The 20,925-nt window shown below is 37.1% G+C and overlaps 2 protein-coding genes across 2 annotated transcripts in view; both read right to left on the bottom strand.

Moving 5' to 3' along the window:
• The window catches only part of LOC144967517 (uncharacterized), a 25,578-nt gene extending 14,405 nt beyond the window's left edge, over positions 1 to 11,173 (bottom strand). The window contains exon 1 of the mRNA XM_078904893.1: positions 11,068 to 11,173. The gene's annotated coding sequence lies outside the window, so the exon portion shown is untranslated. The remainder of the gene's footprint in view (positions 1 to 11,067) is intronic.
• Positions 1,688 to 20,925, bottom strand: LOC144969198 (uncharacterized). The gene is made up of 2 exons (XM_078908311.1): positions 20,533 to 20,925; positions 1,688 to 1,741 (listed from the first exon to the last, which is right to left on the bottom strand). The coding sequence occupies exons 1-2, from the start codon at positions 20,923 to 20,925 to the stop codon at positions 1,688 to 1,690; spliced, it is 447 nt and encodes a 148-aa protein (XP_078764437.1).

Below are 20,925 nucleotides of genomic sequence, written 5' to 3'. Positions count from 1 at the left end.
GATTGTTTTGAAACTATAGGAATCTTTCTATCAAGAATTTTACAACTTTCCGTTGATGTTTTATTGAACGGATTTGACGACATCTGTAGTGTATCATCGGTGGACGTTATCGACTCTTTGGAAATCGTTTTTGCCAACACATGTTTGTCTACAACGGGAAATTTTTGTTTTTTCGGCATCTTCGTGTCTCTATTACTGTCTTTATTTTTAAAAAGTTTATTTAGTTCTTAATATAGCTATTATGATTACAATAAATGAAACACAGTTTTCGGAAACATTAAAACCAAAATTGTGATGTTCTTTGAAAAAAGTTCTTTCTAAATACGGGTATTTAGTTACATGACTTTATTGGTTACAACGTTAAAATCAAAATAAATCATGTGCCAAAGATTTTGAGTAGCTATTTGAATGAAAAAAATCCATCAATTTTTCACCATTTTGAAACTCCGTTGACGCTCCTCAGCTTTTCTCAAAAATCCACACCATATGAGTTATCATGGAATGATATGTTCTATACAAAACCGCCAACTCTTGTTAATGTAAGGAAATATCTTTTTCTTTATACTAAAGTTATTTTGCGTTTTTTAACACGATAGCGTTGAGCATAGATACTTCCAATGTATTTGATTTTCCCATATTCCCTATATAGTGATTCAAATTTCTCAATATATTATACAAACACAACAGGTTCATAACGCTTTTTATTCCTCAATGAAATGGATGTTAGTGGTCATTTAGAAAACTCGGCATTATTTTTCAAGTTCATACATGAGTTGTTCTTTTTGGTCCAATATTTCTTGGAAGATATTAAATATCATACTTTTGTGTGACAACTATGTTGGATATTGAAAGACTAACGTGTGAAATTTCGTCGAAATAGAATGTCTATTCTTTATAGAGCACTAAACGCCAGCCTGTATTTATGAAATGATCACTGAGGTGCAAATAATTTCCCCTAATCCAATGCTACAGCAGGAAAATCCTACTTGCGGTTTGTGATTATGATTTTGTTTTTACAGATTTTTTCACAGTTTTTAAAATCTGAAGATTAAATCAAAATGCGTGTTTATATCACTATTGTCATTACAAACTGTTTTAAAATATGCATTTTATAAATTTCACTTCAAAGTTATTTATTGTTTTATTATGTCCTCTCTTAATATTATTTCCAACACTTTGTTATCTAATTACATTCAATTCTAGTCGACTCCAGCCAATAAAGCGAATGAACTATATATCTAGCTACACACAAAATACTCCAGATATACAAATCAGGCAAAAGGCTTGTCCTCTCATTTACACTCAATGAGGTTCATAAATTTACATTCAGTTGAACATCCATACGAATGCAAATAGAGTGTTTGTTTGTCTTCCATGGTTATGAATTATGGAAGACATATTGATCAGGTAAAAGACGGAAATAGAAGAAAATTGTGTTCAATAGAAATTGCCCCAGGATCATTTTACGCATTCAACAAAAATTGGAAATGTGCAAAGCACATTTGTTAAAAGTGACGTGAAGATATTTACAAGTCTGTCCAGCAAACTACTTGATATGGTCTTTCTTTGTTATAATGGAAATAGGCTACTCTAGGCTGACGCAATATTCTCCAGCGATGTGTACTTATTTGCAGGTCTGGTAGCCAAAAGCGTTGTAGGGTTATTTATTGTTATAATGGAAATATTATCAGGCCGACGCAATCTGATTCAACGATGTGTACTTATTTGCAGCTTTGAAAACCTAAATAATTATGAGTTCATAATTGTCGTAATGGAAATACTCTAGCCAACGCAAAATATTGTCTTTTACAACAATATTAATTCAGGCCCATAATTTCGTTTAGTTATCAGACCTGCAACTATGTGCAGAAACCCAAAAGCAATTTATATTTCAATCCCATCATTGCCTTTATTATCAGACTTGAAAATATGTGCAACAGGGCGTTAATCTAATGTTATTGTAAAATACTAAACATAGAGATCACGGCAAAAGATGATAAAGATGATATTTCAATAAAAGTGGCCCGCCGTCTCAAAGCGGTAATATGTCGGGACTAATTGTTGGATTGAATAGGATTCAATAGTCTGATGTCACGCGTGCCCAGCAATCAGCAGCTTGGTTCGAAATAAAGAAAATATTTTACTCTTTATTCTTCATGTTGGCTAGAACTTTTTCACATGTCTTGTGATCAGAATGTATAAAAGTCAAAACATGATCAGATTTATAATGTTTTTCTCCTCTGAATACACTTTAATGCTCGTCGGACAAGTATTTCATAAGGGCGTCCGCCATTGTTCCGATAGTTTAGAACCAGTTACTAAGTTACTATGCGTCATTACGAGGGAAGTGACATCACGACTGTTGGAGACTATTTAGAGTAACAGGTTTGAAGCTTTGAGTTAATTTCTCTTCCATATGGTGGGAAATTGATATACGATTCTTTCATATCTTTAAAGAACTGAACAAGTGTGTATGAAAGGTGCCAGACAAAAAAAGAATGAAAAATACAAGAAAAAAAAAACCATCCCAAAGAAATCAGTCGACTTATCTTGGTTGATCAAATTGTAACTTCCATTCCATTGGAATATTATAATCTACTTTTGAAAATGGTAAAAGTAAATAAATAAATTCCCTTTATTCATCCCCAAGGGTCGATTCCAATGGAAGACTGGAATATCCCAGTCGTCAGCAGCAGCGCAGCGCCGCAAAATGAGCTAAGGTGAGGTGACTTGCTCAAGGCCACACCATGAGGCGGGTTGTCGAACTCGGTACCTTTTGGATACGAAGCAAAGACCCTACCATTAAGCCATGTTGCCCAATATATAACAAGTTATATTGAAATTATAGATGTAAAATATATCCCGGTGTGTTGAAGGTTAATACATAACATCAACCATCGGCATTTCCATGTTACTGTGCATTCATCGCTTATACATTGAGCTCCGTCCAATGATATTGATTGCACACTTTCTATTTACTGAAGTGTGTGTGTGTGTGTTTTTTTACCAAAACACTTTAAGTAATTTTGTTAAAATTCATATTTCGAGATTTTCCTTCCATGAGCTAAATTGATTGAAAAAGCAGTATTCCTTCGGAGCCATTAACATGTCCATGGAACCAGAATAAATCTCGGTTTTTATTTCCATTATCATAGAAATTGCTTGCTATCCTCTGAATAAGACGGTAGTCAACCGAAAAGAACTTTCCGCCAAATCTAACGGAACCAGCTTCCCAATGTCAATCACAACTGGATGGACAAGGAGGTTGTTGTTATTAAATCTCGACTGCACCTGGGATTGATCTCAGTCCCTTTATGTGTGAAGCAAGTGCTCTATCAACTGAGCTAACTGAACTTCCAACTAAATTGTAATCAAGTCTATATTTTGAAAATACACAAGACAGTTCTTTAACTAACATTAAACTGAAGTTAAATCACTCTAAAAACATAGATTCAAAGAGAGATAGTTTGTTTTCAATATCGTTTTAAAAAGAAGAAAAACGGAAATAACGCGTTTTGAAAAACCAGTCTCCAAGAAAATTGGTTTTCCAAAACTCGTTTAGTCGATTTTTCTACTTTTTGAGATTTTCCATCCATGAGAAAAATTGACACGTAACCCTTAGTTTAAAGCATCAAATGGCACAAGAGATCCCCTAGATTTGTGTGAATTTGAAGTTTAAATATGATAAAATAATAGACGGAATGAGAAATTTTAGGGAAAATAATCCTCAAAATGAGAAAAACGGAGTTAGGGAGTTTTGGAAAACCACATTATAATCAGAAAAAGTTCTGAATGCACTTAAGTTATAACGGCAACACCCGGTAGGTCTAATTTATAGCGATATGAAATGAATGGAATTCCGTTCAATAATTGATATAATATATGAACTGAATTGATACATTATATTAACTGTCGATTGATTGATTGGGGAATCGCTACAAATGGCGGAGATTGCGTGACTGAGAAAAGGCAATCCAGTCAAATGTTTTGATTCGGAGGTTAACTATAAATTCATCAGAATGTGAGTGTGTATAGAAAATAAATGAAAGAGGCTATAGAAATGCTGCACAAGAACGTTTGAGGCATTCTAAGAAACTATATGATCATATTTATATAATTTCTATACCGTCCATTAAGTCTATTATATGAGTAGTTTGTGCCAAAACTGTCGGAGTTTTGTTGGGGTATGATTTTTTTTATTTCTGTTGTTTGTTTGTTTTTTGTTGTTATTGTTGTTGTTTTTTTTTCTTCTTACGTTTGCCATAAAAATACTCCATGGGGAGCCCTCCGGCTTATGTAAGTAAGTAAGTAACAAAAATAACCCAGTACTAAGTTATTCAGAGGGTCCCGATAGCTCAGTTGGTAGAGCACTCACTTCACACGCAAAGGGACCGAGATCGATCCCGGGTGCATTCGAGAATTATTTCTGACCCCCACCTATCCATGCAGGAGTGATTGGGTAGCTGAGTCTTTTAGATCTGGCGGAAAGTACTTTGCGATAGATAAGCGTCCTATTCAAAGGGTAGCAAGCAATTGCTATTGTCCGTTTCACGTTATAGAAACAGGGATAAACTCCGCTCCATGGGCTTCATGTCTCTGAAGGACAATTTCAATCCCTGCCATTCATCCGATTAGTGATCACGCTCAACATCGCTTGATAAATATAAATATTTTTTAACAAGACGAGATACCATATCACTGAAATAGCAATTGGTTCTCTGTCTATAAATAGAAAGAGTTGGTGACGTCACCGTTTTAACCCCCCCTTGGTTTCTCTCTTCGTTCTATTTCTATTTTCCTTATGCAAGTCGGTAAGAATGGAGAACGTGGGGCCTATTTCCGGGGCAAGTTCTGGACCGTACATTGTCACCACTAAGTGTTTGTTCCTGGTTTTTCATGGATATTTTTAGTGTGCTCACATTAAAACCACTAGACCTCGATTATTTTGTGCGGCTATGTAGGTCTAGTGGTTTGACACTAACTTTCGCTTTTGGCTCGGAAGGTTCAGGTTCGGGTTTCCAGCCTCGCTCGGCGCGTAGTTGAGCTCTTGGAAATGGCCCTTTACTCACATTCTCTCACCGTACTCAAGTGTAAAATGAGTACCTAGCTGTAAACAGCATTGTCTCTGTCCGAAAAAAATTGTAATATCGCCTATCTGACGTCATCTCTTGTCCTACATGTTAAGTGTTGCTGTTGGCTTGGGACATATTGTAAAATGTTTTGAGCACGTTTAGTGGATTTTGCACTATATAAATTTTAAGAAATATGATTTAGATGCTTAAAATTAAATTTATACTGAAATTTATATACAAGACTTTAGTTGATTAGAATGTTTTAATTGAGGAGTATAAATATAATTTCTTGATTATTTGACAAAAGCTTACAGTTCACGTTTCTTGGTCATTTTAACTCTAGAGTCCCTTTAAAATTAATGTTTTGTGGCGACGGGTTATAATAATCATGAAATTCGTTGTTCTTATCAGTCTTTCCAGCAGACGCCAGACACTGTAATTTCCTGTCCTCTTTTAAAGCCTCTTTGAAGCCAGAGTACTTCCTTTCAGTTTTCTTTGAGTGATTTTATACCATACATACCTTTTTTTCACTATTATCCACTATATGTCAGATCATTCTAACATAAAAATTGATTTGCCTTTACTCAAAAGAAATAAATACATGTACATCGGCGGCGAATTAATTTCTTATAACTATGATTTTAAAAATCTTCAAATTTTGTGATTAGAAAAGGAAACTGATTGAGATAAATGTTGGTGGAATCGTTTTCCTGTAGTTGGTGAGGAGAGGGTTTTAAAACAACCATTAAAATCATTTTAAATTATCCTATGTTAGTAAGTGAGTATTAATTGAGAGTTGAGAGACAATGATATGTCGCTAACAGCTTTTTTGGTTAGGAGTTGGGAGAGAAGGGGCTGGGGGGGGGGGGGGGAGGGAGAGAGGGGGGGGGGGGGGGGGGGGGGTTAAAACACACCATGGTAAAATACACTTATAGTTTGCTTGATAAAATACCGGAGTGCTTTGTAAAAGCACTTATGAATAGTTTTGTTAATTATAGTAAGTAAACTGGGTACATAACCTGACTGAGTAAATGTTTCAATTTCGTGATTAATGGATAATGGAGTCATTACATGCTGCCATTACTATTTGTACGGTCATGTGGTCTTGAGGTATGACACTCGCTTTCGGATCGGAAGGTCCTGGGTTCGAGCCTCGCTTACTCGGCTCATGGTCCGTTGAAAAGGTTCTTTACTCACATTCACTCACCGTACTCAGATGTATAAAATGAGTACCTGGCCGGCCGTTAACAGCGGTGTCTCTGTCAAGGAAGAAAAATGAAATATCGCCTAAAAGACGTCTCTTCCTACTTGTTACGAGTTGCCGTTGGTCAGGACCCATTAGCGCTTTGGCCACGTTTAGTGGATTTATTGCTCTATATAAAAGCTCAAGTTTTTTAATTATATATTTGCATTTGACCAGTAATTTAGAGGTCTGCGTTTTATGCATGGGCCTGGGATTATATTTGTTACCAATGGGATAGGGAAGAAAAGTTGTGAAAAATAAAAAAACAAAAATTAATATAACAGCTTCAAAAAAGAACAAAATGCCAAACACGGAACGTTTCGGGCTCAGAACCAACCCTTCTTCAGCCAACAACTCGACTTCTTAGAATCGTTCTCGGTTACGTTCCTAATGAAGCGAGTGCTCTACCAACTGAGCTATCGTTTCTTTAAGGTCCATGTCTATTCCAGACATATCAGTTTGTTACGAAAAGGTTGTCCGAGTCGATTTACGTACGTCATACCATCCATCCAGGAATGGTCAATTCTGATAATGGCCGAAACGTGTCAATAAGACTGTGATTACCTGTCTGATTAGTTTGACCAGTGCAACCTGCCAATACTAATGGGGCATTAGTCCATAGGGGAAGTGGCCATATTATATTATACATCCACGATCTCTCTCTCTCTCTCTCTCTCTCTCTCTCTCTCTCTCTCTGTGTGTGTGTGTGTGTGTGTGTCTTTTTTTCTCTTTTCCGCTCTCTCTCTCTCTCTCTCTCTCTCTCTCTCTCTCTCTCTCTCTTTCTCTGTCTTTCTCTCTCTCTTTCTTTATTTGTTTCTCTCTCTCTCAATCTTTCTCTCTCTTTCTCTTTCTCTCTCCCTCTCTCTCTCTCGCTCTCTCTCTCTCTCTCTCCCTCTCTCTCTCTCTCTCTCTCTCTCTTTCTTTCTTTCTTTCTTTGCCCCCCCCCCTCTCACTCTCTCTTTCTTTCTCCCTCCCCCCCCCCATTCTCTCTCTCTCTCTCTCTCTCTCCTCTCTCTCTCTCTCGCTCTCTCTCTCTCTCTCTCTCTCCAACTCTCCCTCTCTCCTCTTCAGACTCCGACCGTATTTCATTTCTTTCGAGTTGTATTGTAATAAAGCCCAGAGCATGTAAATCAGAGTGAATGAGTTTGTTATCAGACACACACATAATATATACAAACTAGCACATCACAGTTGCACAATCACATAAAGCAAAAAAAAATGTTAAATCCTTTTAAAAATAGACTATCCGCATTGTCCTCTGTCCGAATTAACTTTGATTTATTGCGCATTTATAACGGTTCGTCTATTTGGATACTGATATCAATACATCAATACAAAAAAGTGTTCAGATAAGGGATCCATAAAATACCACCAAGGAATTCGCTGTTTAAATAATGTAAAATTGATCAAGTATCAAACTTAATTCTTTGGTATCGATCATTCGACACTGCTGATATCCGATTATTATGTAATGTTGATTTCTAGACGGCGTTTTGTTCCGGTTTTTTTTAAACATTCCCTTATTGCCAGTTTTATTTTATGTAGTGTCAATAAAGACTTTGAACGGAGGTGTTTTGACATCCGAACCCACTTTGGGCCTAGTTTAACATTGTTTAATGGACAATATTTTATGTCATTTTTGATATTTCCATTGCAACAATGAGTCCATAAGGAATTGAGTTATCAGATCTTCAATTAAGTATACGTCGTTTTGAACCAAATATCTGATTATGTTCTGATCATTTTTATGATACTCGAAAAGGAAAGAAAATGTTTGAAGCGTTTTTTAAAAAATCGATATTAAGTGTGTGATTCTATCGATACAGCATTGTTCCGGTAACAGTCCCACAGATCGTATCAAGGAATTTGCTGTTTAAATAATGTCAAATTGATCAAGTATCAAATTCAATTATTTGGTATCGATCATTCGATACCACTGATATCCGATTATTATGTAATGTTAATTTCTAAACAGTTTTTTGTTCCATTTTTTAAAACATTCCCTTATTGCCAGTTTTATTTTATGTGTCAATATAATGACTTTGAACCGGCGTGTTTTGACATCCGAATCGAACCCACTTTGAGGCCCAGTTTAACATTGTTGTAATGGACAATATTTTGCGTCATTTTTTTTTTTTAAGATGTCCATTACAACAATGAGCCCATAAGGAAATGGGTTATCAGACCTGCAATTAAGAACACGTCGCTTTGAACCAAATCTCTGACTATCTATCCTCTGATAATTTTTATGGTACTCAAAAATGAAAACTAAATATGTGAAGAGTTTCGTTTTTTAAAAATCGATATTAAGTGTTTGTTTATATCGGTACAGATATCAATAATGCGTTGTTCAGATAACAACAGTCCCACAGATCGTATCAAAAGGAATTCGATGTGTCAAAAATGTATTATTGATCAGCTAACAATTTCTGTAAGCTGGTATCTATTATTTGATACTTACTGACAGCAGGATATATATATATATATATATATATATATATATATATATATATATATATATATATATATATATATACATTATGACAAAACTTATCGCTATGGTGTGATTGTGCGGATATGTGTTATTGTGGTATGGCACTCGCTTTCGGATCGGAAAGTCCAGAGTTCTAGGCTTGCTCGACGCATAGTTGAGTCATTGGAGAAGACTTTTTAATCATATTGTCTCACCGTACTCAGGTTTAAAATCAGTACCTGGCCGTTAACAGCGTTGTGTCCTTAGGAAATATTAATTGCAGCCTAACCTGCGTCATGTCTCGTCTTAGATTTTAAATGCGTTGCTGCTAGCTTGGGGAATAATTGGAAATTGCTTTTTGAATTCACTGTTAAGGTGAGATTTTATATTGAGCAATATCCACTAAAGGGGCTCAAAACGCTTGACCAGCAGCAACATGCAACATGTTAGGCGATATCACATTTTTCTCCAACAGAGAAAAAGCTATTCACGGCCAGTACTCATTTTACACCTGAGTACGGTTAGAGAATGTGAGTAAAGAGCCTTCGCCAAGGACTCAACTATGCGCCGGCCGAGCGAGGTTCGAACCCAGGACCTTCCGCTCCGAAAGCGAGTGTCATACCACTAGACCACATTGCCGCACTTTTGATCATTACTTATGTGGTTTCGATAGTATGCGCTTGGCTAAGAAGCTCACAACATTGCCATCCGGAAGTATAACAGACCAACACACAAAACTATGTGTAACCTTGAACGTTTAAAGTCTGGTTAATACAGTTTAGTGAGAATTACTCATAAACGTGGATGGCAAAAACAAAACAATAACAAAATCCAGAGTGACGGCGACTTCATTCTTTCTATAGAGAATGCATGTAGGTTACTTGACGTATTCTGTTCTAGATTGATCTCTACTTGGTCAGTGGTCACTCTGCCTTGACCAACAGATTACGGTGTGTGCCATGCCAGTGTGTGGTATTCAGATCAAGCTGATAAGACAAAGGGTGACAGCCTGGTGATCTGTCCAACGTTTCGAGACCCTTGAACTGGGGGAAATTGATACAACTGTAAATCGCAAACATAAAATTCTGTCAAAATATGCGAGAAAAGGCATCTTCACAAGCAATCAGAATAAATTATGGAGTTAATAGTATTATCGGTTGAAGAATGGCTTTGATTCCGAAACATTGTTAGTCGCAAACATGAAATTCTATAAAAATACACGAGAAATGGCATCTTCACAATCAGTATAAACTATGGAGTTAAAACTGTTGTCGGCTGAAGAAGGACTGATTCGGAAACACTGTAAGTCGCAAACATCAAATTCAATCAAAATACGCGAAAAATGGTATCTTCACAAACAATCAGAATAAACTATGGAGTTAAAACTGAAGAAGGGCTTTGATTCCGAAACACTTTAGGGTCACGTATTACGTTCTTTTTTTTTTTTTTTTAAAGCTGTTAATATCATTTTGTAAAAATTTTTTTGAGAAACATGCATAAGACCAAATTCAATAAAATGAAATATTACAATATATATATATATATATATATATATACGGCCATTTGGTCATTAGTTATGATACCCCCTTGGGATGAGAAGGTCCATGGTGCGAGTCCCTCTCTGAGCGGCACATAGTTAATTCCTTGGACAAGACTCTTTATTCACATTCTCTCACCTTACTCAGATCAGTCGGGGAAAAAATGTAATATTATCGCCTAAAAGACGACTTGTCTTGTACTACGTGTTAAGTGTTGCTGTTTGCTTGGGACCCCTTGTCAAGCGCTTTGGCCCCTTTTAGTGGATATTGCGATATATAAAGGCTCATTTTTAAATAACCTCCCTATGAGAGAAGCTATATTATCATATTAATTAAAATTAAATCGAGCTTTTATATAGCGCAATATCCACTAAACGTGCTCAAAGCGCTTTACAAGGTGTCCAGGCCAACAGCATTTAACATGAAGGACAGCACATGACGCCTTTTCGGTGATATTACATTTTTTTTCTGACAGAGATAACGCTGTTAACGTTCAGGTACTCATTTTACACCTGAGTACGGTGAGATAATGTGAGTAAAAGGCCTTTTCCAAGAACTCAACTATGTGCCGAGCCCATGACCTTCCGATCCGAAAGCGAGTGTCATACCACTAGACTACATAGCCATAATATCCATGGCATTTTGAACTCAACGCGTTAGGAGTACAAGTATAATGAAATGTACAATGACCGGTGGTCAAATGGGCTACTCCAGGGATTTAGTACCGAATATTATACACACCTGTGTCCTTGGTCAATGCTTGTCCTTATATAACAATTTTTGTGAACGATCGCCTCGAAACAGTAATACGTCTTGATGAAACAGAGAGGCAGATAAATAGGTGACCTTTGGAAGACAAGCATTAAGCATACACTGAAATGTATTGGTGCCATGCGCTTAGGTAAAATACTCACAATAACTAATTCCGACAAAATACCTCCCAATAAACGCGGTGATAAGAATTAGGAATTATTAGTTGGGATTTTTTTCATTTAGTTTAACACTCTCCTTTACCACCTACAGCAAAATCCTCACATTTGTTACGACACAATATACATTTTTCTTATTCAGGCTTATTTTGTACTTTACAACTTTTGAAGAATCATCTTTGTTTAATTAATACGAACATACGTTGATTTTGTAGAGAGCTTGTTTGAGTTCAAAAAATCAATTTTTCTGCATGGTAAGCCTGCCATTTTTGGGAAAATACTGAAAATGATCGGTAAGGAGAGAGTTAAGCAAAAAATGCGTCAGAAGATGTCATCTGCCAGTCCTTGGATTGGAATCCCCAAGGGTCACGCGAAAGGTTGGGCGTCCGTTACAGACATGGTGGCGCTCACTAGCTGCTGACGAACTGATTGAAGATGGCAGGTCTCACGTGGGATGGTACCAGACTAAGAAGATGGCCAAGGACAAAAGCAGATGGCGGACGCTCACAGACTCCTTATGGTGCACAATGAGCGAAAAGGATTAAGAAAATTCAGCCAGGTTTTTTAAAAAAATAGTTGAAGTAACAATGATAAGTCAGAAGCCATGGAACAACTCAACAACGCATGAAAAGTTCTCTTGGAAGAAGCGCATACCACTAAGCCATGAAGAGATTGTAAAACATGCATACAATGTTGGTAAATGTTGTAACAGAAGGAACAAGGACGAATCACCGTTACAATACTGCCGTACTCTGGAAAAAAACCCATATTTAAAATTTTGGCAGGAAAACTCGTCCTTCAAATATCGATCGGTTTAAATGACCCTCACCTTGGCAAACACTCTCAAACCTGGGACTTCGCGAAGTCCCAAGTTTGAGAGTGTTTGCCAAGGTGAGGGTCATTTAAACCGATCGATATTTGAAGGACGAGTTTTCTGGCCAAATTTTTAAATATGAGTTTTTCCAGAGTACGGTAGAATAGGGGTTAGCAAACGGATTACAACTTGAGGTCAGTCTATTGTAAAGAGATTACAGAGATAAAACAATGGGATTAAAGTGGAGTCGAGTTTGGACTGGTATGTGTTGTTATATGTATGTGTGTTGTTATGTATGTGTTTGTGTTATGTGTGAGTGCTTGTGGTGTTGTTATGTATATGTATGTATGTGTGTGTGTGTGTGTGTGTGTGTGTATGTTGACATGTCAATCTGTTCAATCTGGAGTTCCTTGCAAAGGGCACTCAATGGGACTTCGGTTTAGAATGGTGCATAGGGAGCAACGGATTAAACTGAGTATTATTGTAATAGAGTTATAGAGAGTAAAGAGGATAGAAGTGAGTCGAGTGTGAGTGTAGTAGTAGTAGTAGTAGTATAGTAGTAGTAGTAGTAGTGTAGTTTGTGTGTTGTTATGTAATAGTGTATAGTATGTAGTAGTAGTAGTAGTAGTAGTAGTAGTAGTAGTAGTATGTTGAAGTGTAATTGTGTCGAATCGTGTAGTAGTATTAGTAGTAGTAGTAGTAGATAGTAGTAGTAGTAGTAGTAGTAGTAGTAGTCGCAATAGTCGTAAGTATAGTAGTAGTAGTAGTAGTAGTAGTAGTAGTAGTAGTAGTAGTATAGTAGTAGTAGTCGCAATAGTCGTAGTAGTAGTAGTAGTAGTAGTAGTTATGTAGTAGTAGTAGTAGAAAGTAGTAGTAGTAGTTAGTCGTAGTAGTAGTAGTAGTTAGTAGTAGTAGTAGTAGTAGTAGTAGTAGTAGTAGTAGTAGTAGTAGTGTTAGTAGTAGTAGTAGTAGTAGTAGTATAGTAGTAGTAGTAGTAGTAGTAGATAGTAGTAGTAGTAGTAGTAGAAGAAGAAAGAAGAAGAAGATAGAAGAAGAAGAAGAAAGAAGAAGAAGAGAAGAGAGAAGAAGAAGAAGAAAGAAGAAGAAGAAGAAGAAAGAAGAAGAAAAGAAGAAGAAGAAAGAAGAAGAAGAAGAAGAAGAAAGAAGAAGAAGAAAGAAGAAGAAGAAGAAGAAGAAGAAGGAAGAAGAAGAAGAAGAAGAAGAAGAAGAAGAAAGAAGAAGAAGAAGAAGAAGAAGAAGAAGAAGAAGAAGAAGAAGAAGAAGAAGAAGAAGAAGAAGAAGAAGAAGAAGAAGTGAATTACAGCTAGTGGTCAGTCCGTTGACAAGAGATTAGAGGGAAAAAAACCCAGCAGGATAAAATTGGAGTCGAATTTATTTTGCGGTGCATTGTGATTGTGTGTGTGTGTATGTGTGTGTGTGGGTGTGTGTATGTGTGTATATGTGTGTGAGTGTGTGTGTGTGTGTCTGTGTTTACATATCACCTGCTGTCCCCCACGATATCTCAAGTTCCTCGCCACTGGAACTTTCAATACATCAGCGTGCTCTTCAAACGTAATCATACAACCAAAACATTGATGCAGTTGTTCCTCAAGTAGTATTCAGGTAGTAACTAAAAAGGAGAGAATCTTTAATTTTGCACGTATAAAAATAAGCTCCTTGACCACAGAAGAGACTGAAAAAATTGAGCTTTTTATATAGGGCAATATCCACTAAAAGTGCTCAAAGCGCTTTACAAGGGTTCCCTGGCCAACAGCAATACTTAACATGTAGGATGGGACACGATGCCTGTTAGACGGTATTACAATTCTTATTTCGGACAGGGATGACGCTATTAACGGCCAGGTACTCATATTTTACACCCGAGGACGGTGCAAAAATGTGAGTAAAGAGCCTTTTCCAAGGACTCAATTATGCGCCGAGCGAGGCTCGAACCCAGGACCTTCCGATCCGAAAGCGAGTATCATACCACTTGAGCACATAGCCGCACATCCAACAACCAAACATTGATGCAGTTGTTCCTCAAGTAGTATTCAGGTAGTAACAACAAAGGAGAGAATGTTTAATTTCGCACATATAAAAATAAGCTCCTTGACCACAGAAGAGAACCTGGGTGGGGTTCCTGACCTCTCATAGTGGGCAGGGAGGCACTTACTGTGTTTTTTATCTCCCTATATCTGTTTCTCCAATTTGCTTTCTGTCTTTGTCTTGGAATGATACTTTTGTCTATGGCTTGGCCGGATACCATGTCTGAGAGGGAAACTGTCAAATGTATAGTTCGAGTTTTGGGAGATGATATTTTTTGTACTGTAAATCATTTTCTGTTATGCATAAACATTTGAATCTATCCCTCTTAGTTGGGACATGTGCTTGTGTATGGATGAGACTTTTAGGTTATCTCAAACTAATTACGTTAATTATTGCCTTGGAATCTCACTCTATTTCTTCCTATTTTAACATATTCCCCTTTGTCTTACCTTTTCTTGGGTAATTTAATTGTAATTTAGAACTTTTTACTATCCCATTTCCTTCCTTTTCACTGGCGCTGATTTGACCTTAACGTGTTGCAAAACCCTTAAAACCAAAACCAAACAAAAGAGAAGAGACTGAAGCCATAGTAAGAGTAACCAAGAACATGTCAGAAACCCCACCAGCCCAGGAGGGGGTGTTTCTTTTTTACGAAGCCCCCCGAAACCCGCCGAAAACCATAGTCTCAGGTTCACTCCCCACTGGTGTACACTTCCCTGAGTCTCAAGTTCACTTCCCACTGTTGCCTACTTCCCATAACTTTGTCGGATATTGTCGGGTTTCATCGAGTTTCGTCGTGAGTAAACCAGATGAAAAAACGTGACTAAGTGAGTACAAATTATGATCATAGATATGAGTTCCATAAGAATTTACAATATCCCTTGTTTATAATGAAGCAATAAATGGTGGTAAAAAGACTCGCACCTTTGCCTACAAATAAATCTTATATTCACAATATAAACCTATACGACACGATACGTTTAGAGGGAATTAGTTTCTTGTCTCTGTACTTCAGTCTCGGGTATAAAAAAAAGTTCTCCAGAGTCATAAAGCCTATGTAGCCGGAGTTTATCCCGGTTTCCATCGCGTGAAACGGACAATTACAATTGCTTGCTATCCTTTGTACAGGACGCTAGTCTATCGCAAAGTACTTTCCACCAGATCTATCAGACCCAGCTACCCAATCACTGCTGTGTGGACAAGGGGGTTAGAAAAAAATTCTCGACTGCACCCGGGATCGATCTTAGTCCCTTTGCTTGAGAAGCGAGTGCTCTATCAACTGAGCTAACGGGACCCCCTTCGAGTATAAATCTGATCCGAAATGAATTCATTTTCAGGTCAGCGATATTTCAATTACTTTCATACCCCACCTTAATTTTTACTTAACCCCGTATGAGATGGGCAGGGTGAAAAAAATATAATCAATTACATATCGCCCCATGCCAATGCCGGCCAATAACTCTTGACCTGATCTTTCGACAGGTAGACAATTAATGGTAATGAATGACACCCAAATCAGTTTTCTTTACCCCAATAGTTGACACTTTTTGACCCGCCCTCCCAAAATACAAGTCTTTATAATATTTCTTTATGTGTGACTTTCAAAGTGGATTTTTGCGTCGCTGATTTATTATGTTATTATAGTAGACTAATATATCAAGCATGACTTAGCCAGCTAACTGCCATCCTCGCGAAAAAACGTTTATTTAAAAATTTGGCCATAAAACTCGTCCTTCTAATATCGATCGATTTAAATGACTCTCATCTTGGCAAAAACCTCTCATAACTGGGACTTACTAGGAAGACTTTGAGAAATCCCAGGTTTGAGAGTTTTTGCCAGGATGAGTCATTTAAATCGATAGATATTTGAAGGACTAGTTTTCTGGCCAATTTTTTTAAAAAATACGTGTTGTTCTTTTTAACCAGTTGACTGGTTAATTATTTCTCTCACTAATGGGTTATGACGTGAGGAATCAGAGAACCATCGGACCACAGCCATCGTTAACATATAGCCTGACACTAGACCATTCTAGGACATAGTTTGACGTCATTTTTTAGTTTTGTGCTAAAGTAGAGTTCAACCAATGGACCCCTTGTTTCCTTGAGCTCTACTAACTTATTGTTGTAATTTATAGCCATAATTAAGAGACTTAGGCCACGAGTTATTTTTTTCATTTATTTCTTTTCTTTTTTTTTTTTTTTTTGTTGGTGTCATTTTTTTTTACTAGTAAGTAGAACGTATATTCTCAAAGTGCTCGAAAATAAAATGTGAAAACAAGGGAGCAGGCAATTTGTACATATTGATCTTGTTGCAATATATTTCTCTTTTTTTATATTATCATTTTCGTTTTCATTTTTTTAAAACAATTGAGCTTTTATATAGAGCAATATCCACTAAATGTGCTCAAAGCGCTTTACAACGGCTCCCTAGACAACGTCAACAATTAAAATGTAGGACGGGGCATTGCGCCTGTTATGCGATATTACGAGTTTCTTACGACATAGACAACATCGTTTATGGTCAGGTACTCATTTTACACCTGAGTACGGTGAGAGAGTGTGAGTTAAGAGCCTTTTCCAAGGACTCAACAATGCGCCGAGCGAGGATCGAACCCAGGACCTTCCGATCCGAAAGCGAGTGTCATAGCACTAGACCACATAGCCGCACATAGCTGTTTGTTTCAAGAGATCATTTGGTTTCTTTTGTGGTTTAAAAGATACATAACTTTTTTGTCTCGATGTCGGAAAGCTAAATCACCCCACGAAGCCTTTTGTTTCTTTTGGGTTATAGTCGGCACACTTGTAACTTTTTGGTTTCAATACAAACAATCAAAAAGGCCAAATCGCTCCACGAGACCTGATTGTTTCTTTTCCAGTTCAATCGATACTCTCATAACTTGTTTTGTTTCGGTTTGTTCTGATTGCGTATTGTTAAACCGTTAATGACAACGGAAAACGACGTTATTGAAAACTGGCCGTCAACAGCGTTGTCTCTGTCGGAAAATAAATCGCTTTTAGCACGTTAAGTGGATATTGCGCTATATAAAAGCTCAAGTTTTTGCGTTTTTTTAAAAATATTATTTTACATATAAATCTTTGTTGCAATAATTTTTTGTTGTTTTTGTTTTGGTTTTGTTATTATCATTATAAATTCCATTTGATGTTTGTTTCAAGAGATCATTTGGTTTCTTTTGTGGTTTAAATGACACATAACTTTTTGTCTCGATGTTGCAAGGTTAAATCGCTCCACGAAGCCTTTTGTTTCTTTTGAGTTTTACCCGGTACACTTGTAACTTCTTTGTTTCAATACAAACAATCAAAAAGGCCAAATCGCTCCACGAGACCTGATTGTTTCTTTTCCAGTTCAATCGATACTCTCATAACTTGTTTTGTTTTGGTTTGGTTTGATTGTGTTTTGTTAATCTGTTATTGACAACGGAAAATAGCGTTATTGAAAACTGGACGTCAACAGCGTTGTCTCTGTCAGAAATTAAATCGCTTTGAGCATCTTTAGTGGATATTGCCCTATATAAAAGCTCACGTTTTGTGGTTTTTAAAAATATTATTTTACATATAAATCTATGTTGCAATAATTTTTTTGTTGTTTTTGTTTTGGTTTTCTTATTATCATTATAATTTCCATTTAATGTTTGGTTCAAGAGATCATTTGGTTTCTTTTGTGGTTTAAATGACACATAACTTTTTGTCTCGATGTTGCAAGGCTAAATCGCTCCACGAAGCCTTTTGTTTCTTTTGAGTTCTACCCGGCACACTTGTAACTTCTTTGTTTCAATACAAACAAACAAAAAGGCCAAATCGCTCCACGAGACCTGATTGTTTCTTTTCCGGTTCAATCGATACTCTCATAACTTGTTTTGGTTTGGTTTGGTTTGATAGCGTTTTGTTAAACTGTTATTGACAACGGAAAACGGCGTTATTGAAAACTGTCAGTAAAATGATCGGAGGTGTTTTGAGCGATTGGACCCCTGCAGCTAGATTCAATGGCAGAGATCCCTGTTGACTGATAATACATTAGATCCGGAAATAAGCGGCATTGTGGTCTTGCAGAATGACGCTCGCTATGACACTCGCTTTTGGATCGGGAGGTCCTGGGTTCGAGCCTCCTAAAGATTCAAATTTGCGGCTATAAATTCAATTACCAATCAATAGTCTGATGTCACGTTCGCCCAGCAACCAGCAGCTTGGTTCTAAACAAAGAAAATCTGTACTTTTCTTCTTCATGATGGCTAGAACTTTTTTACATGTCATGTGATCAGAATGTATAAAAGTCAAAACATGATCAGATTTATAATGTTTTTCTCCTATGGATACGCTTTTATGCTCGTCGGAGATGTATTTCATAACGGCATCCGCCATTGTTCCGATAGTTTAGAGCCAGTTACTAAGTTACTATGCGTCATTACGAGGGAAGTGACTTCACGACTGTTAAAGCCTTTTATGGATCGGAAGGTCCTGGGTCCTCGCTCGTTGCATATTTGAGTCATTGGAAAAGACTCTCTACTCACATTCTCTCACCACCGTACTCGGGTCTAAAATTACAAGTACCTGGACGTTCACAGCGTTGTCTCTGTCGGGAAAAAATTGTAATTTCGCCTTACAGGCGTCAAGTCTCGTTCTACATGTTAAGTGTTGCTGTTGGTCAGGGACCCTTTGTAAATCGCCTTGTGCACGTTTAGTGGATATTGCTTTATATAAAAGCTCAAGTGATACTAAGTGGCTGGAAGCTGTGGACTGTCCAAAACAAAAAAAACAAATAATGAACAAAAAATTAATAATATAAGAAATTAGAAAAAGAACAATATACTTAGCAAGGACCGTTTCGGGCTCAAAACCCTTCTTCTGCCAATAACAAAAAAATAATAAGAACATCAATATACATCACTTAAAATCCAGATAGGCCGACAGAGAAATATTTCCCGTGCTTGTTCGCAAGAAATACGATCTCGAAATCTTGAAATACAAATATTATACAAAATGAAATGAATACAAAAAGAGTAACAAGAAAAGCAAAATGTATGCGGTCGTAAATGGTATCACCATGATGAATGACAATATAACCCATTGTAAATTATTTTTACAGTTTAACACAGGTTTGATACAATTAGCCGTAGTTGTTGTTTTGCTTGGTTGTTTGTTTTTCTTCTTTCATTTAAAAGTAATGTATTGTTTGCGTTTCTTCTGGAACATTTGTTTCGTTTAGACAGGTGAAATATGCAACAGGCCTTTTGTGTGCACGATCAAAATTATGCTAGTTTGAATTGAGAGGAAGTAAATGGAAGGAATGATGTAGAGAAAAATAAAGGGAGAGAATGGTGGAGAGAAAAATAAAGGGAGGAAATGATGGAGAGAAAAATAAAGGGAGAGAATGGTGGAGAGAAAATTGAGGGAGGGATTGATGGAGAGGAAAGGAAAGGGAGGGAAAGATGGAAAGAAAAATAAAGGGAGGGAATGGTGTAGAGAAAAATAAAGAGAGGGAGTGATGGAGAGAAAATTAAGGGAGGGATTGATGGAGAGAAAAGTAAAGGGAGGAAATGATGGAGAGAAAAAGAAAGGGAGAGAATAATGGAGAGAAAAATAAAGGGAGGGAATGATACAGAGAAAAATAAAGGGAAGGATTGATGGAGAGAGAATTAAAAGGAGGGAATGATGGAGAGAAAACTAAAAAAAGGGGGGGGGGATGATGGAGAAAAAAAGAAAGGGAGGAAATGTAATTCATATCAAAGGGGAGATAACAAAGAAAACACCTTCCAGTAAACAAATTATATGATACAGACAATTTCAAAACAGTGTTATCAATTTACATGCAAAAGACTGAATTTATAGCTAGTAATAGCAGCCTTGGGTCAGTTTGTATGCCTTGTTGAAGAGAATAAATATACTTTTTTTTCAAACTGACATCTAAAATTTAATATTTGTGTGTAATAGAAATACTCGCAAACCAACGCAAAATATTTGTCCACGACAACAATATTAAAACGAGCCCATAATTGCGTCCTGTTATCAGACCTGCAAATGTGAACGTGGGCCACATTTAATCTCTCCCCCCCCCCCCCCCAATATTCTCAATAAACCTTGTGTGTTCCTGTTACTCTTTATTCAACAAACCAACAAAAACAATATATAACCCTGTGGGTTCCATTCGAGAGCCTGCTTGATTATATTGCAGGGCTCTTTCCGCAGGGTAGCGCCAACCCATCCCCACTTTCTGCGTCTGACCTGGACATCCATTTGTTCTTGGTTTGTTATTGTCCAAGGGTCAGCATTTGGCACTTTGTCAAACCATTTCAACCTGAGTATAATTTGTCAAAGACAGCGATTGACAAAAGTTTGTACCTTGGCTGATGTGGTCAAGGTTGTTCGCCAAGTCTCTGACCCATAGAGCAGGACTTCTTTAACATTAGTGTTAAATATTTTAGGCTTGGTGTTTGTGGATATGCTGGACGCTTTCCATATTGCTCTCAATATTGCAAAGGCCTGGCGCACTTTCTTGATTCTAGCGATGATGTCTTCATCAGTTCCACCCGACTGACTGATTTTGCTGCCAAGGTATGTAAATTCCTTGACATCTTCTACTGCTGTGCCAGAGATGGTGATTTGTGCTTCTTGTTTGGCAGTTAAGCGCAAGAGTTTTGTCTTCTCTTCACTAATCTTGAGACCAACTCGCTGAGCTGTTTCTTCCAAGGCCGTGACTTTGTTCTGCATGTCTTGTAGGCGGTGTGAGAGGAGGGCTAAGTCATCTGCAAATTCAAGGTCTTTAAGTCTTTTTTGAAAATGTCCATTGGATGCCAT

This window comes from Berghia stephanieae, chromosome 3 (genome assembly GCF_034508935.2).
Source record: "Berghia stephanieae isolate SIO BIC M18660-M18661 chromosome 3, UCSD_Bste_1.3, whole genome shotgun sequence".
NCBI classification, from domain to species: Eukaryota; Metazoa; Mollusca; class Gastropoda; order Nudibranchia; family Aeolidiidae; genus Berghia; species Berghia stephanieae.
Note: the sequence above shows the minus strand (reverse complement) of the source record. Positions and strands in the feature narration are given on the sequence as shown.